At 41.5% G+C, this 25,666-nt stretch overlaps 2 protein-coding genes across 4 annotated transcripts; one reads left to right on the top strand and one right to left on the bottom strand.

Moving 5' to 3' along the window:
• The first annotated feature begins 657 nt into the window (after positions 1–657).
• atp13a2 (ATPase cation transporting 13A2) lies at positions 658–19,490 on the top strand. 3 transcript variants are annotated; one of them, XM_030423329.1, is made up of 29 exons: positions 658–819; positions 4,513–4,589; positions 5,038–5,205; positions 6,062–6,120; positions 6,222–6,288; positions 6,378–6,457; positions 6,634–6,711; positions 6,792–6,861; positions 6,981–7,115; positions 7,220–7,286; positions 8,405–8,533; positions 9,231–9,392; positions 11,105–11,215; positions 11,359–11,405; positions 11,515–11,703; positions 11,790–11,996; positions 12,310–12,420; positions 12,565–12,721; positions 12,866–12,977; positions 13,081–13,205; positions 13,294–13,472; positions 13,843–13,935; positions 14,163–14,242; positions 15,398–15,550; positions 17,225–17,321; positions 17,573–17,796; positions 17,900–18,051; positions 18,173–18,345; positions 19,184–19,490. In XM_030423329.1, the coding sequence occupies exons 1-29, from the start codon at positions 807–809 to the stop codon at positions 19,349–19,351; spliced, it is 3,483 nt and encodes a 1,160-aa protein (XP_030279189.1). In that variant the 5' UTR covers positions 658–806; the 3' UTR covers positions 19,352–19,490. The 3 variants fall into 3 exon arrangements, with proteins under 3 accessions (XP_030279189.1, XP_030279188.1, XP_030279190.1); XM_030423328.1 differs by having other exon boundaries at positions 659–819; positions 8,402–8,533; XM_030423330.1 differs by lacking the exon at positions 658–819 and adding an exon at positions 3,335–3,678 and having other exon boundaries at positions 8,402–8,533.
• A 104-nt stretch (positions 19,491–19,594) lies between these two features.
• On the bottom strand, positions 19,595–25,226 carry szrd1 (SUZ RNA binding domain containing 1). Its single transcript, XM_030423346.1, has 4 exons — positions 25,073–25,226; positions 23,660–23,709; positions 22,512–22,781; positions 19,595–21,731 (listed from the first exon to the last, which is right to left on the bottom strand). Exons 1-4 carry the CDS (start codon positions 25,118–25,120, stop codon positions 21,629–21,631), a joined length of 471 nt encoding a protein of 156 aa, XP_030279206.1. The 5' UTR covers positions 25,121–25,226; the 3' UTR covers positions 19,595–21,628.
• Positions 25,227–25,666: the final 440 nt, after the last annotated feature.

Here is a 25,666-nt window from a genome sequence, read left to right as displayed (position 1 = left end):
ATGACTCTTCCCAGCTTTCTGCAGTAACTTATTTCAAAGCTGGTTTCATCAATGAGCTAAACAGATTAAAGGAAACCTGAGTATCATAGCTTATTCTGATTAAGTAATGCAGTTTCTTACCCATGAATATGCTTACGAGGCTAAGGACTAAATACAATGGTTATGGTTTGGGGCGAGCTCACTGACCAACTCCAGTTAACACAGTAATATTGCAGTCCAGGTGAATAATTGTTGTCTTCTAATAAAGTATGTATAATGCTGGAGGGGGATATCCACCAGCCAAAGGTATAGACAACCTGGCAACCCAAATGTTTTTTTTCTTATTAATGAATAATGAAGCTATAGAGTACATCAGTTTAGTTGGTTTAAAGCCATGAAATTAATCATTTCATAACTGCTAAGGATGTCCAACACATATCAGTATTTGTAGGATTGGCAAAGGCATTGAAGGGACAGAGAAAGATAGGTCGAATTCTGATATATAGTTTTTTGATTAAACTAGTATAGGACTTTTAAAATATTTTAAAATACTTTTCACATAGATAAAATGAGCTTTTCGGAGAAACAGAACAGTGATTCACACCACTAATGCAGAAGTCTGACATCAGCGTGTCGCGCATTCTACATATGGACACGCTTGTGACCCTTATGGACCACGTGAGTTGCCGTAGCAAGAGATAGTTTGTGGCTGAGATAGCTGGTGGATGTTTTGAAAGAGCCTCGCCTGGCTGTCTGGAAGACAGTCTGTCATTGCGGCTACGATGTGTGAAAGAAGGTAATGGTCAGGCTGTCATCTTGACCAGAGAATGGACAGGCGTGGTGAGTGTGGCCGAATGCTATTAAATGACGTTAACCCTTCACTCCCTGCAGAAGTACCGCTACACAGATGTGTTTGCTAACCGTTAGCTCGCGGAGGGCGGTAGCTCGTGCTGAAGTCTGCTCTGTGCTGACAAACGATAAGTGACAGAGTAACCTGCTGACTGTCTGCGGACGAAATGTACCTGTTTCTCTGGCCTCTGTTGGGATGAACAAACGCTACGACTGCTTAGTGTACGTGTTGAAAGACTAGGTTAATTAACTCTGCTTTAGCTCCGTCCTTAATACAACTGTTATCATTTGGCAGTCAATGGGGAAAATCACATAATCTGTTTTAAGAAATTAATAAGTATTTTATTTCCCTTCAAGACTACCCTTCCACTGTAATTTACATCACAACTGCTCTACCAGTACAAACGAGGTGTAATATAAAGGGTAGTTTCCACCTCTTTGCTGAAGAAAAACATTCTCACTTCTAGTGGCCAATGCGGATGTTGTATTTGCACAGTTGACAGTGAATTATCCATTTCAAATTACATTTAAGTCAACAATAGCATCTCATTCGAGAAACGGACGTCTCTGCTGCCCTGCTACTGCTAACACACGTCCTAATACAAGCAGTAACTGCTGCTGCTATAACTGCTATTACTGCCATGTGGGTTGCTGGTCAGAGAACTGGTTCGTTTAAAGTGGTAAATCTGAGGTAAATCAGCCTTAATTATCTATGCACAGATCGGCTATAACTAATTGCTTAGGCTGATAAGTGACTGCTGTGCAGAAATGCCAAACTGGTCTCTAGGGGGAATAAAATGTCATGTCCATGTCTCGGTCCCAATTCTTTAAAAAATTAAATAAAATTAGAATAGGTACATGTCAAAAGTATATTGTTATATATAAAATGTTTACATTTGCAATAATTGATTGTATGCTCCCTGATGTTCACTGGCTAGTCACTTTATTGGTCAGGTAGCGTAGAGTGGGTTTATTAAAGCTTTTTTAGCTGAGAACAGCTGGACAAAATTGACACTGATGACTGATGAGAAGACTGAGTCACTGTGCCAAGGAGCTGAAAGGCTCTGAAATAGTAATTGTGTTTGGGCTTATCACTATGAGCGTCCCCTTTCACATAGTACATAGTCATGCGCCTCATTATCAACCTAGACATATAGATCAGCGCAGCTTTAAACTCTGAAGGTCTCTCCCAAACCATTGCGTATACAGGCCATTGACCTTAGCTGTTGGCGTCGCTGGTGTAGAATTTGAGGCTGAGGTTGTTGTTTTTTTTCTGCAGCCTCAGCTCAGATGACTTTTTTTGTGCCTGTCCATTCATTTGCAGGCCTCCACATTTCCCCCTTTTCAACACACCAGAAGGTTTACCCTTGTGTAATGCTCGGGCTGACAGTGACACTGCAAGCCTGGACTTTCTTAGGACAGCTGGATTAATATCCTTTGTGGCATTGTTGGGAGTCCTCCTCTCTTCCAAATGTAGGTAGTCCTTTTGAACAGAGTTATTGATTGGCGCCTGGGACAAGGGTAAATTAAAAGGAGGATAATGGATGACTTTCAGATGCCTGAAATTCCTGTGTGTGTGTGTTCAGACAGTCTATTTAAGTGGGCTGTGTTAAAACCAGCTGGACTTCAATTGGACATTAAGGAAAACATGTAGCTTTATTGTCAAGTAGACATTTCTTCAGATGGGTCATTCCAAATAGTGCAAGACACAGCAAATTGTGACTTTGAACTAAAAAAGGTTTGATTGCAGACCTGATTGGGTGACTTTTGGTAGAGTTTGGCCTAGTTAGAACAAAGCAGGCATGTGATCTGGCTAAATATCAGTTTCCCACATCCTGAGAAGCGTTCACATGATTATACTACAATCATCTGATAAAAACAGATGACTCAGTTTTTTGGTTCCCTGTGCAGCGTAAATGTATTATGCTGTGTATGTAGATAAGCGGTGCATTATGTAGTTTTCGGGAACAATTTGAAATCAGAGGAGAAAAATCTTGAAACTTAATAAACAAACTGACCTTAGAGGACGACACAATTTCATACTGTTTTACGTTGTTTATATGTGGCGGACCCTGCCACCTCTCTAGCTTCAAACAGTGTTCTTGGGACCATAGTTTCCTCTGAGAATCGCTTTTTTATTCAGTTATGGGAAAAAAACATAGTTTGTATTATTACCTCATTAATATTGTTAACAATAAAACTACATATTGCTCCTTTAATGTCCATACAGCAGCTCATCAGCCACAGGGCAGAAATAATGCACATTTTCATTACTTTAATCTGTTATCATGAGGAAACCTTTAACTAACTCGTTTACATCTGAATGGTTTAATGACAAAAAAATAATAACGGGAAAGTAATACTATCAAAGATTTATCGACACCTGTGACTTTTGTGTTGCTGAAATGGCTATTTTATGGGTTTTTATCGGCGTCGTCGTATGAAGAAACCACGCATCTATGATATAAACCACAGAACAGACGCGGGCTACCATCTTTGTATTTGTGTCTAGCGTCCATTTGTCTGCGAGCGCCAGCCACGCCAACAGTCTGTAATAAACCTATTAAATGTCCCTTTTTCCGCATTTCTGACCCTGGATTATTGTGCTGCCACACACTGCCGCGGGGCTCGTGTTCAGCTCTGCCTCCTTCACAGCCGGTCGGACAGGTATCTCAGACAGGTGGCAGCCGCTCGAGGCACCGCGCAGGTTAACCGCAGACACAGAGGGCTGTCGCAGCCGGACTGGAGCTGGGCTGTAGCAGCGACAGCTCTCGTCTTTAACTTACTCGGCACACCGACTTTATCACTTTTGGGAATATATTTATGTAAGACTTCCGGTCTCGACTGACGGTAAGCTCTGTGCCCTCTCAAATGTCTTTATCGAACGAAGGAATTTGGTTTCGTTTCGACGTTTTTCCAGGTCTTTTGGAAGCGGAAGCGAGCATCAGGTTAAACAAACAACTAGCTTTACTGCGTTGCGGTTGTGTACTATGTATACATAGACTTTGCTATGAGTTTAAAGCGAATTTACAAGGCTGTACGAGGCATTTTACTGTCGTCTGCAGCCCTTTAAAAGTTAATGTTTCTTGAGGAGCTCGAAGTGATTTCCGTCGGGTTTACTGACCTTATTACAGTTGATGGCAGCTCTTGAATCTCCCACTAGCTTACATATCTGACTATAGTTTTGTTACAGAGGGTTTTTTAAATGACTCGAGCATCCCAAAGCACTGTGATAGCCACGATGACGCAAACTGTAAATGCAGTGCTATAAGGTCTGAGGGGTGTCTGATCACTCAGCCGTGAAGTGTATACCTTCTATAAATTATCACTGTACACACAAAACCTGCCACGTTTTTATCTTCCACCACTGACCTTATACAGAAGATGTGAGGTTAACCATGTCACCAGAAAGCTTGATTGATGATTTTACTTTTTCTTTACTGATTTGTATGTATTGTTAACATGTGCAGACCTCGCACATTCTGTTGACTGTTCTCTATTTTAGTTTTGACTTGTGTTGGTTCAGCCTCGCTGCAGGCTGAGTGTTTCTGTGACAGATGCTGTATGAAGAAGCCTGAGTTGAGGGTTAATATTGACCGAGGGTGTGATTGTGCTCGTCAGTCCACGTGTATGTTGTAGCAGAGGTATTGTTGTGTTTAATGGTGCCAAACCTGTAACCTGTAGGTAGTGTGGTGGAGCCGCTGAGCGGACTCCCCTCGCCCAGTCCACGAGACCCCCTGCTCAGCCCTGATTCACACATGGTAAGAACCTCCACGGTGTTTCTGCTCAATCGACCACAAGTGTTGCAAATAAAGATTACAATAAAGAGACGAGAAAAGAGGAAAAAAGTTGGTAAAATTTGGCAATTTTATGTGAAGGACAAGTGTCTTTGTTGACAGGTGGACAGGCTGAAGCGCTTGCGGTCGTCTGCTTCGCTTGCTTGAATTGAAACCTAGAATGACGCCTGTCAGCTGCACGTGTAAAGTTAGAAGTTAGAGATGTGCATGGCTCCCTATAACCCTGATATAGTTACAGATTCAGAGGAACCAGTGGTTTTAAATATCTCTGCCACATTTGGTTCAAGTATCACTATGCCGCAATATGGCTTTTCTTTTATCTCAGTATGACTGCTGATAAATGAACCTGCTGTATGGAAATTAACCTGTATTTGAATCTGACGGGACTGTCTGACTCCTTTTGCCTCACCAGGATGCTCAGGGGTATAAGTGGGTGCGCTGGCGGGTGTGGTTGTGTCGCCTGGCTGCCCTGCTGTCCTTGGGTCTCCTCCTGATTGTGTTTCACTGGCGCCCGAGGCTTGGTGTCCTCGCCCGCTGCTGCTCCTGCCCTCTGGCTTTGGCAGATATTCTGCTAATCAGAGTGAGAAAATAATTAATTCCTACTCAGATTTGAAACTTGCAGAAAATGGAGTTCTCTCGGCATTGCACGAATTACAGCTGACCCGTGTGCCACCTTGTCCTACATTCATTTTTTTATGTTCTTTAAGACGCAAACAGGACGGAGTTCAATCTCATAATGGCAGTAACTGCCCAGTTCATAAAACATTAGATTGAGCTGTCTTAGCTATTATAAAAGCTGCACTGGAAATGTTAATTTCTCAGTCCAGTCTATATATTCACTTAATGTTCAATTATGTATAAACGACTTCCTGATTTTAAAGTACTGCTCTAACCTTGACAGATACACTTGAGTTCTAATGTATATTAATGTCTGAACTAGTGTAGCAGAGTCTTTTCCACAATGGCCAAAAAAAGTGTACTTTTTGACAATCAGCACACATGATGAGGAACTAGCAGCTGCAATTTAGAATACCTACCTTAAAACATAGATTTCAGTCAGTTTAGAGGAAATGCTTCGTCTTTCTTAAGCAGTTTCTGACTGGTATTACCACCATCAGTCTGATTCACACGTACTTACTGGAGTATAACGGTGGATTCAATTTTCCACTTTGCACATTTACCATACATACACACATTCACCCTCAATGCTGCTGAAGATGAACTAAGCATATTTATACCTAGACTTATATGTGTTGGTTGTGTCACTGTCTGAATGCAAGTGCAAGATGTAAAAGAGGACCATGTCTACAGCATTATTCTGTCTTTTTGTCTCTGATTTACTTCATTAGATGCTTTCTTTCTAGGTGGGTCAGGTGCCTCATTTCCAACAATCACAGATGTGCTGTGTTGTGCATTTTTGTGTTATCTTTCTTCAGGACTGTTTCGGCCAGCAGCATGTGGTGGAGGTCCTCACTGAGGAGATGGAGGAGGGCAGGTCAGCTACATGTCTCATCACTTTTAGCCTTTCAACACCATGCACACGTCTGATAAAATTGTGATAAAAGTAAACAAGCTTACTTTGTTTGTCCGTTTCAGTTTGGACTTGTTGGGAGAGCTGGAGGACACTGAATGGAGAGATACAGTTCAGCTGTACCAGGAGAAGGTGAGGGGGGTGCAAACTGTTGGTTTTTACAGATGAATGTGCTCAGGGATCTTCTTTCCCAGACTGAAAGTGACCTTAATGTGTTTCAGAAAACCCTGCTACGCTACTACCTGTTCGAAGGACTGCGCTACATCTGGCTGGACAGAAAAGGAGCATTCTGTCGTGTTAGGTACTGAAACAGGAAACCCAGAAACACATGACATTTCACTGAATGTTGAACAGCTGGATTCATGCTGTATCTTTAAATATAACTTGTTTTTTATGTATAGACAGCCAACTATTTCTTCCTGTTAACCTTTTTTTTTATTAACCATAATGTTTGAAACCGTCTGTCTTGGTCTGCAGTGTCCTCAGTGAGGACTGGACCTGCAAGAACCTGTATGGCTTCCAAAAGGGCCTGAGTCACCTGGAGCAGAGCTTGAGGTTAGAAAGGATGCATGATTGGAGAAATCAACTTATTCTTGAACATCAGACTGAGTAAATCATGACATGAATTCTTTCAGGAGACGCATGTATGGGCCAAATCTTATTGATGTGCCTGTGAAGCCTTACACGAAACTGCTGTTTGAAGAGGTAAAAAATCGGTCTTTCATATACTGCCTCTGATTTTGATGTTTAAATGTGTGAAGTCATATTTTACTAAACTGAACCTGCGCCTTCCTTTTTGTCTCCGTCTTTATCTGCATCTTCAGGTCATCAACCCTTTCTATGTGTTCCAGTTATTCAGCATCACCCTGTGGATGATTGATAATTATTATATTTACGCCATATGCATATTCATCATCTCCATTGGGTCTATCTTCATCTCACTATATGAGATTCGCAAGGTGAGCTTACAGTTGGATACTTGATCTGATGATAATGTATTTGTTTAGACCTCAGAATGGTTAGAGGAGTTGTTAAACAAACCTTATTTGATCTTCCTCCACAGCAAAGCGTCACTCTTCGCAGCATGGCACGGCTTGTCACAAACGTCACAATAAGGAGAAACTCAGAAGGTGAGTATATGCAGATGCTTTGTGAATTATTTTTATAGTTGTTTTCTTCTCTGTCTTTGTGGATATGATACTTGATTGACATTTTAGGAACATTTTGTTCACTTGGCATTAACACTCATCCTGCAGTCCTGCAGTGGCAGATCTATTGAAACAAAATGAATAGCTAAGACTTTTGGCATGGAAAGAGTTTTGTCCTGCTAAAGGATCAAGGCAGTGAGCAGAGAGAGAGCAGAGTGTCTTTTTTTTTCCCCAAATATTTTTATTGAAAAAATACAATACAATACTTTCAGTCACAGAAACACAATATACATATACATGTACATAGTCATATATACACATATAAAAACCAAAATAACCAAAAAACAAAACAAAAACACTGTTAAGAATGTAGAAGAAAATAATTAAATTAGATTACAGAGTGCAGTGTGAGAGCAGACAGTCTTGATGTTAACGAAACACTCTGGACCACCTCAGTTTCCTGATGAGTTGTTGGCTTTGGTGGGGGGGTAATAGTTTTGACTTGCAGGCATGGTTTTATATAGTGATAAATAACCATCATTCAGAGGGCCTCCGAAACCGTAAAACATGGTATTGAGTTGCCAGCTGATACCATAGCCAGGTGCTGTCTGAGATGGTAGACAATAATAGTTGCCATCCGTTCTCCATAAATAGGTGCATTACTGGAACTAACCTTGTTTCAGTTTCCCAAGTGGTGGTTTAACTCGTACCTCTCTCCGTGCATTGTAGTTGTCAGTTCTACATCTTTACAATTCAAATGTTCTGAACCACGGATTAAAAAAAGGTTTTCACGGATCAGTGGCACTGTGGTGAATGAAATCAGTGATTATTTCAGGATTTTATTTTGGAAATTTGCAGGAACGTAAAAAAGTTTATTTTAAGGAAAAGTTCGTAGAGATTGCAGTTGCACAGTAATTGTGTTGCGTTGAACATGTACTAGTCTCTTCTAACTCTCTTGTTAATTTGAGTAAAGATACAGAGGGAAATCAGGAAGTAATTGTGTTTTAATAGGCCAAAAAAAGCCAGACTGCTTCTGTCTAGTCATTCTGTATTGAACCCATAAAATGATACTCATTTCTAGTTGTGTGTTTTCTCAGTAGAGGAGTGTGTGAGTTCGGAGGACCTGGTCCCCGGTGACTGTATAATCATCCCTCAGGAAGGTCTGCTGCTGCCCTGTGATGCTGCCCTGCTGGCTGGGGAGTGTCTGGTGAATGAGAGCATGCTCACAGGTGATCCTCAAAACCACCAGGCAGAGTGCAGCTGCAAAGATGCGTCATATTTTATAACTTAAACTCTATGATTATCTGCTTGATCCCTCGGCCCATGACACACCCTCAGACCTCACTGGGCTTCCTCAATATAATAACTTTAATGTTGCGTTGCAGCAGTTTTCAGGCTTTTGAAAAACACTTTAAATTGGGTCAGGTCGCGACCTTGAGGCTGATTGGAGTCACAAATTGGTCGTCAAAAGTGATTTTTTAAGATGACTGCAAACTGGTGCTAGTTCCTCCCTTTGTATGTGAGGGTTCAAACCAGTCAGTAAAATTGGTACATGAATTTCTTCAGACATTCTGTATATCAATTTACCAAATTAAATCTGAAATGAACAAAAATTGGCATTTCTGGGCAGTAAAAGGGAAAAATGCAGTTAATGTGGCAACAAAAGCCTGAATCCAGAGCTCCAAATAGCATCTATGATATGTGAAACCGAAGCAATTCAGTATGACTTCAACTTAGAAAGAAAATGCCGCCTCCCATTTTCTAGCTACATATGGTTCTAGAGTGAAAGTTGGATCAGTGTATTCTCCAAATCCAGTTTCATCCATCAAATCCAGTCCAGCATCAGGACAAAAACATTTGCAAATCTTCAAATACAGTCTCTGAGGAGTACATGTATTCATATAAGCACATCATTCCTGTGTCCAGGTGAAAGTGTCCCAGTGCTGAAAACCCCACTGCCTGCTGCTGAGCGGATGTACAGCTCAGAGACTGAGCGACGACACACACTCTTCTGTGGCACCCAGCTCATTCAGGCAAAAGGAGGCGGGCGGGGAGGTAGCGGTGCTGTTGCTGTGGTCACAAGCACTGGTGAGTCGAGAAAATTATGATCTGTAATAGTTAACCTTATAGTGAGCTGTCGGTTAAAGGAAACCTCTGGAAATTGTGTCACATCGTAGCAATATTGAACAGCGTGGTTAAGTTCAGGTCACCATTGTGTTGCTTTTGTTTGTGCATGGATCTAAACTCTGCAGGTTTCTAAATTTCCTATATAAAAAAAATCTGTTTTGCACAGAGTTTATAAGGAAGGAACTGTTTTTAACACATTTGTAAGAAGTTAAAGTCCGTGTAAAGCTTGTTTGTCACACCACAGAAACATGTGTCATTGACCACTGAGCCAAATTTGAAAGATTAGAAAAATGGCCAAGTATGTAAAATTAGGTCTCAGCCTGAAAATCACAGGCCTTATCTGTTGTGGGGAAAGAAGTCAGGAGTATGAATTTAAAAGATGTCTGAGCCTCCTTTCATACTGAACAGAGGAGGAACAGTATCTGACAGTAATATTCCAAGCTGTCAGGATGCGTTCCCCCTGTTTAAATGGTCAAATTTAATGACATCAGCCTGAAATCACAGGACTTATCTGTTGTGGGGAAAGAAGTCAGGAGTGTGAATTTGAAAGATGTGTGAGCCCTCCTTTCATACTGAACAGAGGAGGAACAGTATCTGACAGTAATATCCTAACAGTGTCAGGATGTGCACTACCTGCTATAATGGAACTGGATTTAAGACAAATATGATAAAAAAGTGATTTATATTCGCCTATAAATGAATGAGCACATTTTGTTCCAAAGAAACTGTTTACCTGGATACAAATTCTGGCAGTCTGAAATAATATGTTTCCCCCCATAACTTTGGCTGAAGAGAAGAAACTTGCTCATAATCACAGAGGTTATAGAGTAGTATCTGAGAACACACAAAATAAATCATTTGATGGTCAGGCTTCATCTGTCTATATAGTACATTTCGAGTTAAGTAGATTTAATAGACGTAATTAAAGCCAGAAAACAATCACAGTGGTCTTGATTTTGGATATCAACGTTTATTTAGTTCGACAAATTCCATACCAGGACTTAAATTACGTGAATTGCATGTTATATGTCAAATCACATGAGGAAATTATTACCTTTGTTTTTCTGTTCAGTACTAGTACGACGTACAAAAGAATAAAATCATTTATTTTAATGGGTGGGCCATGTTACAAAACCTCGTAGATAATTACAACATCAGAACATTGAATTAAACAATGCAGTTGTTGTTAGTTTTAATTTACTTGGGTGAAAGCAAGCACAGCGCTGTTGTTCCGCCTTTGCTGACTGAATGCGCGCTCCCGCGGCCAGAGGAAACAATTTCTGTCGGGGATACCTACACTGGCGCAATACTCCTTCTGAGAAAGTTGCGTTACCTAACGCGGCCATGATTTCTGACCCGCCCATTAAATCCTGAACATAGAAATGTTGAAACACAGTTTGTGAGCCTAGCTCCAAAATTAAATTCTAAATGGTTGAATGGCTTTTAACATGTTTTAAGGAAATACATTTATGACCTTTTTAATGTGTTTAGAAGAAAATGGCTGAATTTGCTTTACACGGACTTTAAGGACACACACAATGTGTTTTAGTGAATAACACTGAATATAAACATAACTTTTGTTCGTTTACAAGGAAGCTCCACATGGCGCCTTTGAAAACTTACCATTTGTTCTTCAAGTCAGTCTAGTTCTCCTTTTCATTTCTGCTCCACAGGGTTTTTCACAGCCAAAGGTAACCTGGTCAGCTCCATTTTGTATCCTCAGCCGACCAACTTCCGCTTCTACCAAGACTCTGTTAAGTTCCTGCTCATCCTGGGTTGTGTTGGTAAGAGCTTTAGCAGAGACCGGCCTTATTTTGTTTAAAAACTCTATGAAGAAGCACAATTTCTCTCTATCTACTGCTGAGTTACTTAAGACTTTTTGGAAAATAATTCAACAGCAATTCCAATCTCTTCCTTCTTTCTGCAGCTCTGAGTGGCACCATTTACAGTTTCGTGGTCCTCTTCAGATCCGGTGTAAGTGCACTACAATGCAAAGACCAAACTATTTCTGGCCTGTCTATATTTAACATTGCAACAATAAATGGAAGAGATATTGCTCACTTGTGTCTGAATGTGTGTTCAGGTGACCTGGAAGGAGCTGATAATTAGGAGCCTGGATATCGTAACCATCGCGGTGCCGCCTGCCCTGCCAGCTGCCATCACCACGGGCACTATCTACGCTCAGCGCAGACTGAAGCGACAGGGTGTCTTCTGCATCAGTCCGCCACGCATCAACATCTGCGCCAAGGTGTCAGTCTTCTGCTTTGACAAGGTGAGAATGTGAGGACGTGTGGAGGACAGTCGTGACCGCCTGACATGTTGAGGTCGCCTTTCATCTGAGTACCCTTGTTTCTTCAGACAGGAACTCTTACGGAGGACGGTCTGGATGTGTGGGGAGTGATGGAGGGGGGACATGCTGGTTTTTCTGAGCTGGTCCCAGAGCCCAGCCTCCTATCCCCAGGGAACATGCTCACAGGCCTGGCCTGCTGTCACACTGTGACGCTGTTGCGAGATCAGCCCCTGGGAGACCCTCTGGAGCTCAAGATGGTCGAGTCCACTGGTTGGGTATGGCACCATGAAGCTTATTCTATTTACTTCAAGAGGTGCTTGACTAGGACTTAGTATTGTTCAAAAATGTTTACTATTTGTGCTGAAACAATACTTTTTGAAACTTTAAAACCTAAATCTCAAATATTGTTTTGTTTTTTTCAATGCCTTCTGCAATCTATTGTCACAATATGTTATCTTCATGTGAACTTCTGGTAATTCAAACCATTATCTTAGACTTGTATTAGATCTTGAACTTGCACTTATATGGTGCTTTCTGACTACTCAAAACGCTTTTGAACACATCTTTCCATTGTATCTAATTTTCCAGACACTTGAGGAGCCTGAGGGAGATGGAAAGGCGCTGGATGCAGAGTTTGGAGGCCACAGAGTTTTGGCTGTTATGAGACCTCCAACTCGACAGCTCTCAGCTCAAGGACCTGTGAGTTACCCCGACATGTAGACTCTCATGTAGACTGATCAATGGGGCTAATTTGTTATAAATGATTATACATAATATGTCAACTTCTGTCTAGAGTTTCCACTTATACATAACTGGTATTCTTCCCTTCCATTCTGCTGTTAGTCCACGAGGAAGGCGGTGGCCATTGTGCAGAGGTTTGCCTTCTCCTCGACCCTGCAGAGGATGAGTGTGGTGACGGTGGCCCGCGGGGGACACCTGGCTCTCGCTTTCATCAAAGGATCCCCAGAGATGGTGGCTAGCCTCTGCCTATCAGAAACCGGTCAGTATTTTAGTATCAGTAATGAAAATGATAATGTTTAGTTCACATGTAATTGTATAGTTCAGCATTATAAATGCACATTATCTTATCACCAATTCCTGTCAATTATTGTCAGCGTCAAGTAGGGATGCTTTATGCTTGCAGTGCCGGCGCAGTTCTCAGGAAAGCTGCAGAGCTTCTCCAGTGAAGGCCTCAGGGTTCTTGCACTTGCCTATAAACCATTAGACAGTGACACAGACTTCAGGACCATTGAACGGTGAGAACCTAGTCTTTTTAGCTCCGTGGCAGAGACCTTTTTGTTTCCGAGAAATGGCGCTGTAAACACAACATAGAGTAATACAGCTGTGTGTCTTTCACAGAGGGGAGGTAGAAAAAGACATGCACTTCCTGGGCTTGCTGATGATGAAAAACCTGGTAAAGCCGGAGAGTGCCAAGGTCATTAACATCCTGAGACTTGCACAACTTCGCAGCATCATGGTTACTGGTGGGAGTTGTTTTGTATTCGTATAAAAAACCATTAAGTTGCCGACATCAAGGTCTTGTTAAATCTAGTTTTGTCCTTCTTCACATAGGAGACAACATTTTAACAGCGGTCAATGTAGCAAAAAGCTGTGGGATGGTGGGATCAGATGAGAAGGTGATATTCGTCAATGCAACCCCCCACACTGCCCAGGCCATGCCCACCCTGAGGTTCAACCTGGAAGACGGAGGGGCCACGGCCGCCCAAAGCTCGGTGGAGGTCATCACTCAGGTTGGTCCTGCTCACACACACACACACACACACACAACACTCCTGTACACTCACTGCTTCTCATTCTGTTTATGCCTTAGACTCAACTGTAAGGAGAAAGGTTGCTGTGTGACAGTTCTGTGCTTGTGACGCTGTTTGGATTAAAGCCATGATTTTGCTACTTAAGAATAAATATTTAAGGGAATGAACTTCAACATATGTCATAACTGAGTGGGATCTTTTTCAACGCAGCAATGCTGTAGGACCTGAAAGGCACAATGATAAAGTTTGATTTGAAATGGAATCTTAATATTTGTCCTCATCTGCACTCTGCATGTTTAATGATTAATTAGATAACGCTGTTATTGATGCCTTTCTGCTCTCCCCTCAGGGCCTGTACCAGAGTGGTTTTGGCTATCACTTGGCTATAAGTGGCAAGTCCTTTGCTGCCCTCTGTGACCATTTCCCCGAGTATCTGCCAAAGGTAATGTGTGTCATATATTCCCAGCAGGAATGGTCTGACAGTGGATATGATAACTGGGAGAGTAGTGATAAGGAAAATGATTAACTTATATTTTGGTTCAAACAGATTCATTAGACTAACAGACTTTATTTCCAGCACCATTTTCTCTTGAATAAGAAAGATGATGAATGTATGATGTCAGTCAGGTCAAGATGTGATCCTTTGCCGTCCTTTTTTGGTCATTGCAGGTTTTGTTGCGAACCACTGTATTTGCGCGCATGACTCCTGATCAGAAAACCCAGCTGGTGAAGGAGCTGCAGAAGCTGGAGTGAGTCCAGACACAAAAGGGGAACAATGGGGAACTCAGAGGAAGGACAAAAAGTAAAAAATAAACCCAGCAGAGCAGAAATACACTGAGGGCAGCAGAGAATTGATTATTGGGGAAAATCAAACCCTAATTAACCTGCTGTTCCAATACTTAAGATGTGGATAAGTGGATCAATAGATAAACTGTCACATACAAAAGTCTGAGTCGTAGTCCACATGCACACAGATATTTGATCAAAAATGCAGTTTTAAAGCAAAAACAATCTCTGTATAGATTAGATATTAACAGTTTCATTATTTATATCTGTCCATACAACACATCTGAAAATGCTTATCACAGACCATTAATGTCCACTGAGCATGTACATGTTATTGTAATAAGGAAGCAGATCATGTCCTCTGTGGTTGGTTGCTTAATTACAGAAATTACTATCAACCATTTTTACTTTTACTTTTAGTTTCTATTACATAATGAATGTTACAGGAACCAGTTACGAATGAGGCATCAGGGAATTCCTCCTGAAAACACGACGGAAATGATGAGGCAGTGAAACATGAAACATTGTTTTTTTGTTTTTTTTTTTAAATCTGTAGCCTTTTTGTCTCTCTTTTCTGAAATTGTATACACGAAAGCACTTAAAGCTGACATTTTGAATTTCTTCACCCTGAAATGACTTTTCCAAAAGCTTCGTAAGTGACTTAAAATGTTGTTTACATGTGTACCAAAGCCCAAACGAATAGAACAAGTTGGGTTTCAAGAAATACCTGTGTACTTGTGGACAGAGACTGAGGCATTTCCCTTGTCCAATCGTAAGTAAAAACTCAGACTTAAAATTTACCAAAAACAAAACCAGTTCCACTGCTTAAATACACATGCATAAAGTGAACATATCTGGTGTAAAGTTAATGGCTTTGGTGAATTAAAAGTAATGTATTTCTGGAGAGAAAATGTGTATATATATATTTATGTATATTTTTTGAATCGATATACATCAAATGCACTAGAAGTCAGGGGCTTCCCATAGTTGCATGATATATGTAAAATCCGTGCAGTATTTGTGATTATTTTAATTCAAATTGTAAAGTGCTGCTGGTTAATACTTATTGACTTTAAATGAGACACTAACTATTATTCAAACCTGTTTGTTTAATACAGCTACCGGGTGGGCATGTGTGGCGACGGGGCCAATGACTGTGGGGCTCTGAGATCTGCTGATGTCGGAGTTTCTCTGTCTGAAGCCGAGGCTTCAGTCGCCTCACCTTTCACCTCCAGGACTGACAACATCAGCTGTGTGCCGCTTCTCATCAGGTGAGGAAATAGGAGGCGTTTAAAGATTTGAAGTTAGAAAAGAATGAAATCCAACCGAACCAGGGGTCCATTTCACAAAGCAGGTTCAACAAACTCTGAGTCTAACCCTGAACTCTGAGTTGATCTACTCTGAGATAGGAAACTCTGAGTTTTCGGTTCCAGAACAGCTGATTTGAGTTAGTTTGATCAACTCGGAGTAGTTTAACCTGGAGTTAAGCACGTGCACCACAAGTATAAAAAGACAGCATCAATGGAGCCCTGATTCGACGAGTCACCATGGCAACGGGGAAGAGGAGGGCTACGTTTTTCACCCCACTGGAAATGTAAATATTAATGCGCTCATACAGTGAGTTTGAGCACGTTTTTAGAAGGAAGTGTAACACCGCTGCAGCAGCAAAAGAGAGGGAGACGGCGTGGGAGAACATTGGTGCTCGGGTCAATGCGTAATTTTAAATGAAGTCCTTTGCAATCACAATAATATTACAGGGGGAAACTGCGTGAGTGGTAGCCTATTAATTTATTTCATTTAGGTGCAACCCCGGCTGAGAAGCGCACTTGGCTGCAGCTTAAGATGAAACATAAAAACATTAGACCTCGGCATAATCTCATGGGGGTACCTCATTTTGATCATGTTTTACATTGTAAAGTAAATATTAAGTGGCTGTGTGACTGTACAGTTGTTTTATCCCCAACATAATGCTGTTTTCACACACATAAATGTCTTCTCATCTATATCATGTTCTGTTAAATAATTAAGCCTATTTAAACTAACACAGACGGGTGGTGGCCCAGCACCGCCACCTCTAACGGAGGCAGAGGAGCTGAAAATGATAAAAATGGGTATAGCCGTTTCAGGGCGAGGCACACTTTTGTGACCGCTCTGCATACAGTTGCCTTGCTCAAGTGCTCTGCATCTCCGAAGTTGTATAAAAAAAACTCCCATTTGCAAAAAAACGCAGCGCAACACACAATATCTGCTGGGGTGTGAGAGCATGACTTCGGTTGGTAATGTTGGAAATGTAAGGACGGATTAGGTTGTGTATGTAAATGATGGACTGTGACGTGAAACGGTACCGCTCAAAAAGATAATTGTCTGGAAATGCAAGAACATCTATGCGCGTCTGATAATCATCTCCCGACGAATATTTAATTCTCTGCGCAGTAATGCTGCACCTTCATCCAATGGATCATTATCAAAAGGACATGCCATGGTAGTGAAAATAGTCGCCACCTAATATAACTTTGAATGTAGGCCTACTGACTGATTTTTGCAATGATCAATGAGAACTATACTACGCCAAAACTCGCCTGCTGACTGAATGAATGAGGAAATCAAATACCGTGTGTGGCTGAAAGAGGGCGGAGACAGAGAGAAACTCGAGGTTTGTTGAGAAAAACCTGGTCCCGACCAGGTTAGTTTCAGAGAGTATGTTACCATGGTAACTGACCGAGAGCTTAAGTTACCTCTCTCTGTGAAACAGGCTGGAGTTACCCCTCTTTCTCTGGTTTGAGTTACCTCCCTTTGTGAAACGGAAAACTCAGAGTTTCCCTCATTTCAGGGTTAACAGACTCAGAGTTTTCACTAAACCTGCTTTGTGAAACGGACCCCAGGACTGTTATGGAGTTTGTGTAGCACAAGAAACAATAACACATTTTCCCCTCTCATCTGTGCAGAGAGGGCCGATGTTCCCTGGTCACCTCCTTCAGTCTCTTCAGATACATGGCCCTCTACAGCCTCATTCAGCTGTGCTCCGTCCTCACCCTCTACACGGTGAGTAGCAGTGGAGCTCTCTCACCCTCACTTTCAATGTGGCCGTTTTTCTTTGCTGCCACTTACTCATATCTCTGTCAAGTCCACTTTTGATCAGATAGTATGGAAATCTAAAAATGTTCGATAATAAATAAATAGATAAAGATTTTGTGAAATAAATATATATATATATATTTTTTATATTTAGATTTTTTCTTTGTATTGCTTGAAGAACTCTCATTGAAACATGTGACCTGTTGATGTGTGTCCAGATGAAGACGAGCATGGCGGACCTGCAGTTCCTGGTCTGTGACATTTTTGTGGTGTCTGTGCTGGCCATCGTGATGGGGAGGGGAGGCCCCAGTGAGGAACTGCACCCCCGCAGACCCCCAGCCAGTCTGATAACTGTGCCTGTCCTGGGCAGCATCTTCATCCACACCTGCATGGTCATCCTGGGCCAGCTGTCTGCGCTCTTCATCACCACCTCACAGGACTGGTCAGTAAAAATACATTATCTCAGATTTAAAGAAGGACCAGGAGCAAAGCTACACACAACACACTTTAATTCACTGTAAAACTTCCTTCCCTGTATTTTTTAGGTATATTCCACTCAATTCAACGGTTTATGGAGCAGCCAATCTGCCCAACATGGAGAACGCTAGTGTGTTCGCCGTGGCAGGTTTCCAGTACATCATCATGGCTGTGGTGGTCACCAAGGGCTACCCTCACAAGAAACCTCTCTTCTACAATCGTAGGTCATTCCAAGGATGCTGCTGTTCATTGTTGTCAGCTGGATTAAATATAATATTACAATAGAATTGTGTCAAAGTTTCTGAACGCAGATGTGACTTGTGTTCTTCTTATCTTTGCAGTGATTTTCCTCGGTATACTGTTCGTCCTCTTTGGCCTGATGAGTTGGCTGGTGTTGTATCCTGGGCCTTTAGTCTGTAAACACCTTCAAATGTACAACTTCACTGACATGGGTTTTAAAATGCTGCTCGTCGCCGTGGCTGCTCTCAACTTACTCATTTGTTTTGTTGTGGAGGTAAGTGATCATGGACAATTATTTGTATTTGTCTACTTACATGAATAGCGAGCTTAATTAATTAGCTCCAACACAGAGCAGATGAGACACATGACTTTTGTCACATGATATAACTGATGTAGGGATTATCCATGACTTAACATTAAAGTTATACTGTAACCAAAATGTATCTTAGAAGACCCCCTACAGGCTGCAAATGGACTCAAAATGTTTGAAATATTCTCCTTCATAAACAAACAAGTGAATTTGGTCATTTGAAGTTCATGTCACTTGCTGTAAAATGTAATGGTGACATGTTTTCATGGCAGAAAAACTCCTGTTGTTTAAAGCTGCCATTTGTTTTTTGGATTCCAGAGGGTTCTTCTACGGTGGCCCTGTGGGTCAATACACATTTCAGAGAACACGACAATTCAGAAATGTTGTGGTGTTTTAATGGATGTTGTGTTATGGCTCTCAGGGACACTCAGTATATGTTGCAATGTAATTACACTAGATTATGCTCACCGCAGTTTATCCAATCCAAACACATTGAAACAGATGCTGTGTGTAGACAAAGGAGAACATAGGTGATTTCACATTTTGGCCACATTCTGAGAAGAGCAGGTGTAAATAAATGTAATAAAATAAATGGCTGTTTTCCATTTATTATCTGTATGTTGTGGCTAAATGTCAAGGCTTACAGGGACACTTGAATGGAACAAAGCATCATCAGTGTTATTAGTAACTCATGTCAAAATGTCTGCAAGCTTCATCATTGATACACATTCCAAATTGATGATCCCATGGTATGTTCATAAAAGCTCTTTTTAACTGTTGAGTTGCTGTGTTTGTCCCCCAGGCGCTGATAGATGTGGGTATCCTGAACTGTCTTCGGTCACTGTGGGGGAAGCGTCAGTCAAAGAAACAGTACAAACGTCTGGACGTCCTTCTGTTGAACTCCCCATTATGGCCGCCTCTTAATCAACCCCTGTACCCCACAGACCACACAGTCATCAGCCTTAGCTAGCAATTACCTGTCCCTCTGTGGCACTCTTTCAGTCACCTGAGCCAAATAATGCAGTGGATCCACAAAATCCACAGCTTGGCCAATAATGCAAAGTCATGTTTACCTGTGTTAATAAAAACTATTTTTTATCTAAACTTAAGATGTTTATATTTTCTATCAAGAAGCTGTGGTCACTGGGGGTTATTTTGGGCTGCTTGGGACAAAAGCAGCAGCCAATTAAATGAAAACGCATTACAAAACAAGTGACATTTTTTTGCAAATCATTTTATTAAATCAGTATTTACAGGCAGTTTGTGTTCTCACTCAGAGCTCAGCTAAACCCGTCCGTCTCTTGCTCTAGATTTCCTGAACTAAAATCTCTTACCAGTATTGTGAATTCCCCCTTGGATCAGTTTCTTGAACTACAGTAACAAAAATCAACAACCAGGAAGTTAAGATGTGATACAGGAGGCACAAGCTGAATTCAGCCATTACAATAACTTTTCTATTGATGGTGTGCACCACTGAATATGGCTTTATTCGAGATCTCTTCTCTGTTTGAACAAATAAAAAGGTGAAAAACTAACAACATCTACTGGGCACAATGGTCCTGGTCACTCAGCCAGGCAGTCAGTTCACATACAGCTGTGTCTCCGTGATCCATTTCAGCAGAGGACCATCAGTCACTGACCAATCACACGAGGGGTGACGTTCCCGTTTCTGTTCTGTTACAACCCAGATGCCAACAGACAAAAAAAGAAAAAAAAACAACCTGGCATTCACTCATCCTGGGACATCATTTCAGTTACATTTCACCGCACACTCTACAGCACTGTTTCTATCAAAGTGCCAGCCCAAGCTTTAATACGGACATTTGCTGTTTGAGCAATCAAACCCGCTGGAAAAATACAATCTTAGTTCATTTCATTCATTCAGTCTCGTTCACTTGCACCTGAGTTCCTACGTACTGTACGTCGATGAAGGACATGAAGAAACGAGCACACCGCTGACGAGCTGGAGATATGACAGAGAGGCTTGTCGAGTACAGCAGTAAATTCATTCCCCCACCTGACACCCCCCTCGAGCCGCTGCCAGCACCTTCACATAATGACATCTGGATTAACTGATATATGTACACGTTGATTCTAAAATGGGATTTTGGTTCATTCCGATTAAAATACTGCTCCGACATTGCTGCCATCTCATACAAAAAGGCAGAAAAGCTACTAAGTAAAAATGGACTTAAATCCATAATCTTATTTTCATTTTGTCTTTTTTTCTGCTTTTACTTTTAAATAGAAATAATGATGTTAGAGTCCAAGGAAGACAGCTGAAAAGCTTAAAATCAAAAAAACATAGCTTTAAGAGAACTTGTTGGATAAACATCTTGACACACATGACCCTTAACCTCAGTTTTTAAAAACAAATGGCAGTCTACATAATAGCCGTGTGGTGGTAACGCTAACAGCACAGTTACAGGGCAGGTACCAGTCCAGACACCACGAGCTGCGACACTGAGTGTCTGAGTTTTAACTGTAAGAAGAAACCGAAACGTAGCATTTTAGACCGTTTTAACACCAACCAAATGTATCCCATTTCATAAAAACTGCAGATATGTTTATTTAAAAAAATCTCAATTCTAAATACTCTTAATGAATGGGTTATTTGTGGTGTATGTATGATGTGAAGTTATTTTATCTGTACTGTAGTTATCAGAGCATCCCTAGCACTGATAATAAAGACAAGCAAGAAAACAAAAAGATAAAAACTGTCAACAAACATCTGAAAAATTTAAAACATGTGTAAAGGTTTGAGAAGTGATATCTGGTATTATTGCTAGGGAGAAGCTGCTGCCCAGGAACCAGCTCATCTCATTTTGCTATGGCCCGTCACTTCTCCTCTCTCTGCCGCCCTCCATTTGAGTTTTTTGCTTCCGCCTTGCAGGCGTCCTGAGGCGGAGTGGCTGGGGACTGGAGGAGGAGGAGGAAGATGGAGGTGAGGGGCCTCTCTTAAAGGGATCATCACAGTGAGTCCAGAAGATGTCCATAATCACAGTGTCAAACAGACTGGAGTGGGGAGGGAGAAGAGAGCACATTTCCATCCGACTTCCTCCTGGAGTTCCTTGCTCCCTGTCAGTTCAACACGACTGATGGTGGGAGGCAGCAGCGTGGCTGTACTCGCAGCCCGTCTGATAGAATGGAACCACAGGAAGGAAGTTTTAAGATACTTTGCTGTCTTTGCTCTCAAGTTTGCCCTCGATCCCTCTCCCCTCAACGGCTGGGTGGCCCCGGGGCCCACTTATCTGTGCTGTCGGAACCCTTGGGTGCCATCTGGCTGCCCCACATTGTGATTGTTAGATCTGGTGTCCTCTGAAGGCAATGTAGAGTTATTGCGCCCTGGCCTAGCAGAAAGACAGGAGACAGGAATAAATTAGAGACAGAAGTCTTTAACACGTGCCAACTGCTGGGCAGAAACTTTTTCCGGGACTGTCCTAATTTCCAAATCCCTGTAGTCTCCCAACAGACAGGTATCCACACATGATTTTAGTTATAGTATTGCCTCTTGGCTTTGAGTTTCTCGGTTGCTTTTCTATTCATTTTGGCACATTGCACAGTAAATCCAACCCAACTGAACACAAATGAAAAGAACCATTCAATGAAATACTGCAGAGCAGCATCAGAAAGCTTTTTGTGATTAACTTTAGGCGCCACTTCCTGTTAATCAAAACCCTGCCAAGTCAAACGCAGAACTAAAAGCAGTGTGCCCCTGCCAGCTGTAGTCTAGAAAATGAAAGCAAAAGTTACACATCAGAAGGGGAGGTCAGCTGGGTTCTCCACATCCTTTCTGATGAGTGGATTCTGACAATTCATCAGGGATTCAGCTGGAAGAAGTCCCATTTTTTAAGTGGCATCTGCTTTAGTTCTTATTATGATTTTCAGTTGTATTGGTGGGAGAGGCTGATTTATAGTTTTAAATATAGGTTTGATCATTTGTTTGGTTTTGAGCCTTAAAATAGCACCTATTCATTAGCTGGCCTTCTCTCGGTTGGAAACTTGGCACACAAAAAGTTAAACAGTCTTAAACACAACTACAGGAATACACCAACAGCTAAAGCCCTCAAGCAAGGCCTCATTAAGCTGCAAGTAAAACCTCTAAACTGTCAATATTTGTAGATGATTACCTGTCAGTGTTGGGCTTTTCCTGAGGCGTCTCCTCTGGGCAGGCGCTGCCCAGTATTCTCTTCCTGGCCTCTGCGTACTCTGCCTCACGCTGGGCCAGAGACTTGACCTGTGGTGTGGGCCTGTTCTGATTCAAGGGGGATCCCAATGACCCGTTACTTGTGGGCCGCTTCAAGATGCGTATCTGAGGTGGGGGTGCTGCTGGTAGAGAGTCGTCCTGTATCACCATGGTTGTCCTCAATGGAGATCGTTGAGAATTATTACTGGACTCCCTAGAAGCAGACCGACAGGAAGCAGACCACGCAAAAATTAGTAATATGACAGACAGGAAGAGGCTATTACTTTTACAAGGGGGCGGAGGTGCCAATAATAGCTTAGATGATGCATGCATGGCCAAAAGACTAAGGAACAGAAACCCCAATACTTTTATTACGATTTCAGTTTGTTCCTGCTCCTCAGCAAAATTACATACTTAAACAATTTCTGAAATTCAGTTTCAGCTCACTTCAAAAATATGAATACATGAACTCATAGATTAAAGGTGCACTATGTAGTTTTGGGGAAGAAACTTAAATCAGAGGAAAAAGATCTTCATTGACTGATTTTAAATGTCTAAAAAACAAACTTTGATTTCATGATTGAAAAAAATAGATAAAAAAATAGTCAACATTAAAAGGATAAAACCATTTCATACTGTTTTAAAGTACTTTTGTTAATATTTGACGGACCCTGCCACCTTACTAGCTTCATATTGTGTTCTGAGGACCACATTTTCCTCTGAGTACAGCTTGTTTATTATTCATGTCAATATTACCTCATTCATATTGTAAATATTACAATTCAGAGTTTGAATTTCCTCTCCAAAACTGCCCAGTGCCACTCTAATAAAATAAAGTTAGCGGATCTCATCGGTGCATCCCTTGAAATAAACTGGCTCTTGTTATATATCATCTGTAAGTTGAACTGAAGAATTTGATCGTACCATTTCTTAGGTTATGTTATGTAGGTTATGTTATGTTCAAGGGTATTCGTTGACAGGCCTGCCAAACACATGAGCAGGAAAACACATGAGCAGTATGGCTCTGAATGGAAATTGAAGTGATGATTTTAAAATGTGACACATTTGGGACCACTTTTCTTCAAGCCTTACTTTTCTCTCTGGCTGATCCTTAGCTTCTCTTCCAACCGTTTTTCCATTTCCTGTAAGTGCAGAGATAGTCCAAACATGCATTAATGTAAACAAACAACATGGTCAGATTTATCTGGTGTAGGAGGAAGAGGTGGTTAGCGAGTCAGAGAGTGGCTGGAAAACAGGATTCAGTTACAAGCTATTTATACATGTGTAGGACAGCTGCCAAGTAATAACAGAGAGTGCTCAGCTAGCTAACATTAATCTGCTGATGTTGCCAGCGAGAATTGCTAAGGTAGATTGAAGGATCGTTTTTAAATTACGTTTGACGCTGACTAACACCAGAAGGTTAAGATGATAACTATCTGTAACTTCAGCCTGACAAACTTGACCAACTTCTTCTCAGCGCCACGTTCTTGACGTCACGAGCTAGCAATAGGCTGCCAAAGTACCGCGACGACGGCTAATGTTAGCATTAGCTAAATGTACTAACTTGCCATTTTGGCAACAAAACTAGCTCGAGGACAGGGTTTTACCAAACAACATGGCCGAAAATCTTGTCCAACAACTATTTGGAGTGGTGAAATAGCGACATGAACTCACAAAGTTAACACGCTCGGTCAGCCGATATCATAGTATGCATAGTGAAAGCCAGGATCCACAAAAAATGTGCGAACTTAAAATAACCAAAATGTAAGGGTAACTGTACCCATTATAACAATCTGTACGACTTTTGCTCTCGCAAAGTTGGGGTAACTACTTATCTTCACTTTATTACAGGGACATTTCGATGTAACGAAGGTGGCTAAATCGCTGCTAAGCTAACGTTAGTCACCTATAGAAGGGTTCCGTTAATGATAGCTAATCGTTATTGCGGTGGTCGGTGTCCAACATAAAGGTTGTTAGTGTCGCAATACACATTCCGGATGAAATTAAGGCGAGTGTGTGCCATGTGAGAGGCCTTAGTTGTCTTGTGCGAGGGATGTAAATTTGACCAATAAGTACACCAACATTGATTAGACACATTTTCCATGTTAGCCATGGTTAGCTTAGCATTTGCTCACGTCAAGCATTTCAGCAGGAACTTTAATTTCGTGGGTTTAGCTCGCGCCATGTAAATGTATTAGCCGGTCAGCGTTAGCTAATAAACAGATATACTCGGGTTATTTCATTCGGTATCAGTTAGAAAAAGTCAACGTCACTTTGCTGGTCCGTGTTAAGCCTGTCTCGCTCGCTAACGTTAGCTAACCTAGCTAGCTACTTGACGTTAGCTCGCCAAGTTTCTTAAAGCTAACGCTAGCTTTAGCTACACTGCTGGCCCGTGCGAGGAACAACGTTTTGAGAACTTCCAAAAACAACCACGTCATTACAGAGACACTACCAAACGGGAACCCCCTCTTAAACTGAAGGTATATTGAACCTTTCATTATTTACCCCACTATCAGCAGCTTCCTCCCAACTTTCGACGACCTCCTCATCCATGTTTCATTTTGCTCACACACGCTGTTCTGGGCTCCTTCAGATCCGCCTCTCGGCTGTCCGCAGCCTTTGACATCACACTGACGGATTTCCCCACCGCATGATGCTCCTTTACACAGCTGATTAGAAATGACCTAAAGAGGCTAGCTGCGTCTCGGTAGAGTGTCAACAAACGAAGAACAAACTTCTGTAGAAGTAGCAGAAGAAAAATTGAGACGTGCTTTTACTGTTTGCTCTAAACATGCCACAGGTGTGAGGAAATCTGCGACCACTTCCTTATCTGCTGCAGCATTCCTTCTGTATTAAAAAAAAAGGTCTGCAACAACATTATTATTATTATTATTATTATTATTATTATTATTTCATAGTCAGAAATTAAATAATAATTGACTAATCGATTGCAGCTAATGCAGCTTTTGTTGTGAAAAGCGTAACAAATGTGACATTTAGGGGTGATTTGGCAACAACACTCAGTATAAAAGTTTATATTTTAAGCAGAGCATCTCTTTCTTGAAACAATCTGAATAAGAAGAGGCAAAGCTCCACTTG

The sequence above is a fragment of the Sparus aurata genome, chromosome 7 (genome assembly GCF_900880675.1).
Source record: "Sparus aurata chromosome 7, fSpaAur1.1, whole genome shotgun sequence".
Taxonomy (NCBI): Eukaryota; Metazoa; Chordata; class Actinopteri; order Spariformes; family Sparidae; genus Sparus; species Sparus aurata.
The sequence above is the reverse complement of the archived record's forward strand: the minus strand, read 5'-3'. Positions and strand labels throughout refer to the sequence as shown.